The sequence below is a fragment of the Chinchilla lanigera genome, unplaced genomic scaffold (genome assembly GCF_000276665.1).
Source record: "Chinchilla lanigera isolate Chin_1 unplaced genomic scaffold, ChiLan1.0 scaffold00109, whole genome shotgun sequence".
NCBI lineage: Eukaryota > Metazoa > Chordata > Mammalia > Rodentia > Chinchillidae > Chinchilla > Chinchilla lanigera.
The window spans coordinates 397,261-402,679 of NW_004955510.1; the positions used below are offsets into that span (position 1 = coordinate 397,261).

At 50.5% G+C, this 5,419-nt stretch overlaps 2 protein-coding genes across 4 annotated transcripts in view; one reads left to right on the forward strand and one right to left on the reverse strand.

The window, feature by feature from the left end:
• Nucleotides 1-334: 334 nt before the first annotated feature.
• Nucleotides 335-5,419, reverse strand: part of LOC102019190 (nascent polypeptide-associated complex subunit alpha, muscle-specific form-like) — a 10,402-nt gene continuing 5,317 nt past the window's right edge. The window contains 4 exon segments of the mRNA XM_013506307.1: nt 335-366; nt 369-732; nt 823-927; nt 2,722-3,671. Coding sequence (XP_013361761.1) covers nt 335-366; nt 369-732; nt 823-927; nt 2,722-3,671 — 1,451 coding nt within the window.
• Fam213a (family with sequence similarity 213, member A) overlaps nt 3,194-5,419 on the forward strand; it is a 20,447-nt gene continuing 18,221 nt past the window's right edge. Inside the window, exon 1 of one of the 3 annotated variants that reach the window (XM_005407873.2) lies at nt 3,194-3,296. The gene's annotated coding sequence lies outside the window, so the exon portion shown is untranslated. The remainder of the gene's footprint in view (nt 3,297-5,419) is intronic. The other 2 variants (XM_005407871.1, XM_005407872.1) reach the window with 2 other exon arrangements.

The following is a 5,419-nucleotide window of genomic DNA, read 5'->3' on the forward strand; positions in this document are numbered from 1 at the left end:
AACTGGGACTGGTCTTCTGTCAGTGGAGTTCTCTGGAGCCCGACTGCTGCCTCCTCACTGCTGCTTCAGACACTTCAATGTTGATAGTCTCACTACTCTGTCCTCCAATGGCATGTGTGTACCCATGCACCTGGGGCCTGGCTATTGTCCTAGGTTTCAGGTCTTGGGGTTCCAGACGATCTACTCAACAAAGGTATGTGTCCTTACACTCCTTTTGTAGGTCCTGCTGTCCCTGAAGAATATAAAGGGCCATATGCAGTTTGGTGAGCTTTATGATCATCAGAATGATAGCTGGGCCCCATCAGCATAGTAAGGCCACTGGGTAGAAGCATACTCACTGCTCCACAATGTGAATCCCTGTCCATGTTCACTTCCCAGAAAGCCAGTTGATTTCACAAATTTCTTATACAATATCTGGGTCTGAATGAGTAAGATCATGATGGTGAAGAGGCTAAGTAAAAAGCTGGCCTGGAAAATGGTGATACCATAAAAACAAAGTATGCTGCAAAGAGATATGTTAGTTAAAGGCAAGCGTCCAGCCATGGCTCATGGTGGAGAGTGCATCAGGATACACCTGTAACTTTGGGTGAAGTTACAGAAACATTCACTAACATTGTCCAGACACAACACAGGTACCATCAACAGCAGAAGTACCAAGCTTGATAAAATAAAGGCTATCTGACCAATTTGACAAGTACAATCTACCACCAGTGGAGATGTGCTCTGCCCACTCTGCTTGTGTTTCACTCTCAGCTCTGTGTACAGATACCAGATATAACTGATGGTGTAGAAAAATGAGGACATGCAGAATATCTATCCAACTGCTTGCAGGTTATAGGCTGTTGAAATTCCATAAAGAAGTGCCTCATTGAGCTAGCAAATTCCCAGAAGCAGATCAGAGAAGCTCAGATAAAAGAGTGGCTTTATCTATACTTCCAGCACCCTGGGAGGCTGAAGCAGAAGGTTCCAAAATTTGAGCCCAGCCCGGACAAATCAGCAACTCAGTGAGACCCTCTGGAGATTTCCATATATTCTGGAATACATCAAGAGCATTTATTTATACATTTAGCAGGTTGGTGTCATGTAACACATCTTTGCCTAGCAACCCATTGCTTACATTGCCTTGGGGCTCGGTGTTCTCTGCACTGGAGCAGCTTGCTCACAGGGCTCGCCTGGGGTACTCTTTGTTTCTGGGACAGGCTTTGCTCCAGCCCCACACATATGATCATCTCCAGCTTCAGCTGCTCCCCATAGCTCATCTGCTAAGCCACTGGCCACAGTCAAGGAAGATGCCAGAGAGTCCTACAGACGTTGCTGTGAGACACACTAAAGAAGTAGAGCATCTTTAGGCTTTGAGAAGAGAAAATGTAATGGAAATTGGAAAGTAGGAAAGATATTTGGAGCAGATCTTGGCACATTTATTTGTTTATTTAGGGTCATAAACAGTTCTTAATCTTGACTAGACTTTTATGCATCCATAGAATTGGGAACCAGGGCCTGAGACAATGAAGTCAAGCACCAATTTTTGGTTTATTTTCATCTCAGTGCTAGCTGCTCCCTAAACTGTTCCTGACTCCCTGAGTGCAGACACTGCAAAGCCATCAACTTGAAACAACATGCTATGCTGCGGGCTTGGGTCACTGCTGAGGAAGCAGAGGAAGCCAGCTGAAACAAAAGCTGCTGGATGCTGAAAGAATCACAAGTCTTAATTTCAAAAATAAGTAAATAAAAAAATCCCAAGTCTTTATCCAGATCTAATTCCTCCTAGTAGTGGTTTCTATCTGCTCTTTGGAATTTGTGAGTGACTGAAATATGCCCCAGCCCATTAAGATGGTAACATATCTGTTATTTAAGTTGTCTCAAAGCTTCTTGTCAAGCAGTTAAATTCAAAATGTCAGGATATTCTATGGCCTTTACAACACTAAATTTTTTTTCTTTAAATGTAGGCAGATTGTTGGGAAGTTTTAGTTTGTTTTTCAGGTTTTTGGCTTTTTGTATGTTTTGTTCAATTCACCCCTGAGCTTAGTAAAGAAGTTTCTCTGTGCCTGCTTGCCTATAACTTATTCTTCGGGGCTAGTGGCAGTTGAACAAATTCAGCTTGTTGCCTTCCTGTACAAAAAAAAAAGTTGGGGTATGAGAAGCATATTAATTAATTACCAGTTCCAGCCTGGTTTCTGAACTCCACAGCTTTGGGATGTTCCAGAAGCGTAAATATATCACGGTGTCTTACATTTGGTCAGGAAGTATATCTCAGTTGGGTCCTCAGACCATTTCCCATCCCACAATTCTGCTATTTCCCAAGCCCTGAATAGCACTGGCACGAAAGGTCAGTTTCTGGATGAGTATATCCCAAAGAAATGGCTTCCTGTTTTTCCTAAGTGGCCTTTCCCACAAATCTTTATGTTTAACCAAAGTTCCTGTTTTAGTTTAGCCTTCTCCCACTCCTCTTCACAAGTAAGAGATTTGGCAGGTATAAAGAAGATACCCCAGGGATAGGTAAACTGTCTTTTCATGACTACAGCCACACTGCACAAATTATATACTTTCTGACCCTTAAATCAGATCCCTGCCCCTATAAGAAAACTGCTGTAGTATTCAGGCAGACTGATCTCTCACTCCAATTTAGCCCCAGCCCTCTGTTTCACAGCACTTCCCAAGCACTAAATCTGGATGACTGCACAGGCCCCTCTGGGGACCTAGGCGTGGAGCACAGAAATTCACGATCTGGTTAAGGAGGGACCCTTGCAGAAGCTCCACGGCCCCAAGGGCCCCCATACACGCAACGTGGGGTGTGAGCGAGGGCGGGAGGTGAGCCTGGGAGGCCTCGGACTCGGTGGCAGGGCAGCACGGCAAGCCAAGGCAGGCGTGCAGGGGTGGCCGCTGCTCCTCTGCCTCCCGGCGCTTCCAACCCTCTGTCACCAGCCAGCCAGTCCTGCCTGAGGCTGTGCTCCGAGTAGTGCGGGCCCGGGTGCGGAGGACAGACGGACCGAAGGACACGAGCCCGGGCTCAGGAGAAGCCGGCACCTGGAGCCTCCCACTACGCCAAAGACAGCCACCTGAAAGCGCCTCCTCCGCCTCGGGACACGTGCGTGGGGACCCCAGAAAGGCAGAGGAGACCGCGGTGCCGTGGGAACCGCCAGGGGCGGGGCCTGCCGCGAGAGGCGGGCGGTCACGTGCGGCGGCGCGGGTGCGTCGCTGCGCATGCGCAGGCGGCCCCGGGGCCGCAGCGGGCGGACTCGGTCCTCGGCTCTGCCTTCCACGCGGGGAAAGCAGGCGGGCGGGACCGCAGCGCGCAGGTGAGGATCCGGCGGGGCCGGGTGGCCAAGCGCGGGGTCGGCATATGACCCCAGCTCTCGAAAGCCGCCCGGACCCTCTCCGGACGCCGCGCCCGCCCAGCTCCACGCGCTGTGGTCCGCGCCGGATCCCCTCGGTGTCCGGACCTCGCGCCCCCTCCCGCAGGCTCTGAGGGCGGCGGGCTGCGCCGCGTGTCCGAGTGGTCGGGAAGGGACTAAGGCACCTGTTCCCCGGCCGCGGCTCCACGTCCGCCTGACCTCGGGAGGAGCTCAAGGGTCCCTGCAGATCGTGCGGTGCGGGCGCCGAAGGGACGGGCGCGGTCGGGGTGGCCGGGCTCCACCTTGCCCACCTCAGCTCTGCGCCCAGACCGCCTGTAGCTGTGTGTTTACCTTAAAGAGTCAGTCGTGCTTTGAGCCTAGTAGATGAGTTTGTTGTTTTTAATGGAAGCAGTTAGGATTTATTTGGAAAGTATTGTCAAGGAGCCGGCTTGTACAGTCTTAGATGCTCCTAAGTGTGGTGCAGCGCTGGACACAGAATGGGATTCAGACTGCAGACCCTTACTATGGAAGATAATCATTCATCAAAAAACGCTCCATTTTGTGTATAAAGAACAACAGGGGTACTTAACTGAAAAATAAGCGTTATCCATCATATCTATGATGTGCTTTGTAAGGTAGATTACAGTGTCTCGTATACATTTAATGGTGATCCATTCATCTCTGTAGAAATGATTCAGGAATCATTCCCATTTTACAGAAGCGACAGTGCCCAAGCTCATACAGCTTGTAGGAATTAGGTGTTGGTTCTTGATCTGGCCTTTCCATTGCCCTCCTCCTTTATAAGGACACATCCTGTAGTGGAGACTGTGTATTCCTGTTGAACGTGGTGCAAAGAACATTTCTGATGATTGGGCGCAGCTCCTGTGTTACAGGGAAGGTTTAAGCCTGAAGTTCTAGGGCCCGAGCCCCGGGCTTTGTCACTGCCCTGCCAGTTGTGTCGTCACAGCGGTAGAGTTGAGCAGAGGCCTCCCAGCCTTCTCTGGCCAGGTTTGTGTGGCAAGAACCGTGAGCCATGCTGGGGGAAGAGCCTGGGCCTCTGGCACAGGGAGGTTTCAGCTGAGCTGTGCCCTTTGCCTTCTCGGGCGCTCCTGGTGCAGAGGGCAAGGTGGATGGCTGCCGGAGGAGCACAGAGCCTGGGTTGCGGAATGGTAAACTGCAGGACAGAGATGAGGCAGGACCCCCCGGAGCTGGAGCTTCCACCCTAGCGTCACTGCAGCCTGCAGTGACACTGTGGGAGGCATGGGTCGGTGTTTGTCCTGCTGCAGATGCCCTGCCCTCAGGAGAGGAGTGTGAGCCCTGCAGAGAAGAGAAGGCCAATGCTAGTGCCTTGCCCCATTTCACATTGCTCTTCTTAAACGACGACGTTTTCAAACGCCTTGTTTTTAAAAGACACTGAGGTACACAGGATGGAATGACCTCTCAGAGTCACAGTGTGAGCTTAGGATTCGGGTTCTGAAGCCAGATCTTTCTAGTATCACTCTTGTCTTCGGGTTCATCTGCATGTGACTTGATAGGGGTCCAACCCAGACTTGCAGATGAGGACAGAATAGCGGGGACTTTAAGGGACTCTGCTGCCTCAGTCAGTTCTCAGAAGGAAGGACCTCTTCCCCAATCCATGTCTCAGTTTCCACGGTGGCTGGTTGTCATCTGCTTTGAGTCTCTGTTTCGAACTTTCTGAATCGGGCACCTCAGCAGAGGCCTGTGCAGAGCCAAACAGAGCCGAGGGTTGGTGATTGCAGCAGGTAGGTGAGAGCTCACACCAAGCAGCTGGTGCTGTGGTCCTTGAGGACACACATGGGTGGAAGGAGATCTGCTGTTGCCCGCTGTCATCACACTTCTGCACTGGTATTTTCAAGCTTTCTCTTTAGCATCTGGAATTGACTGGCCTTGTTACTCTGGGTAGGAAAAGTACAGATCAACTTCTCAACTGAGAATGGGCAGTGTGAACCTTAACACAATATTTGGCATATGTTTATAAGTTTTCTGCCAAGTCTTGGGCTGGGGAGAAGTTGGTGATCTCTCTCAGACCAGATTTCCCAGGCCCATTCTTTTTTTTTTTTTTTTTT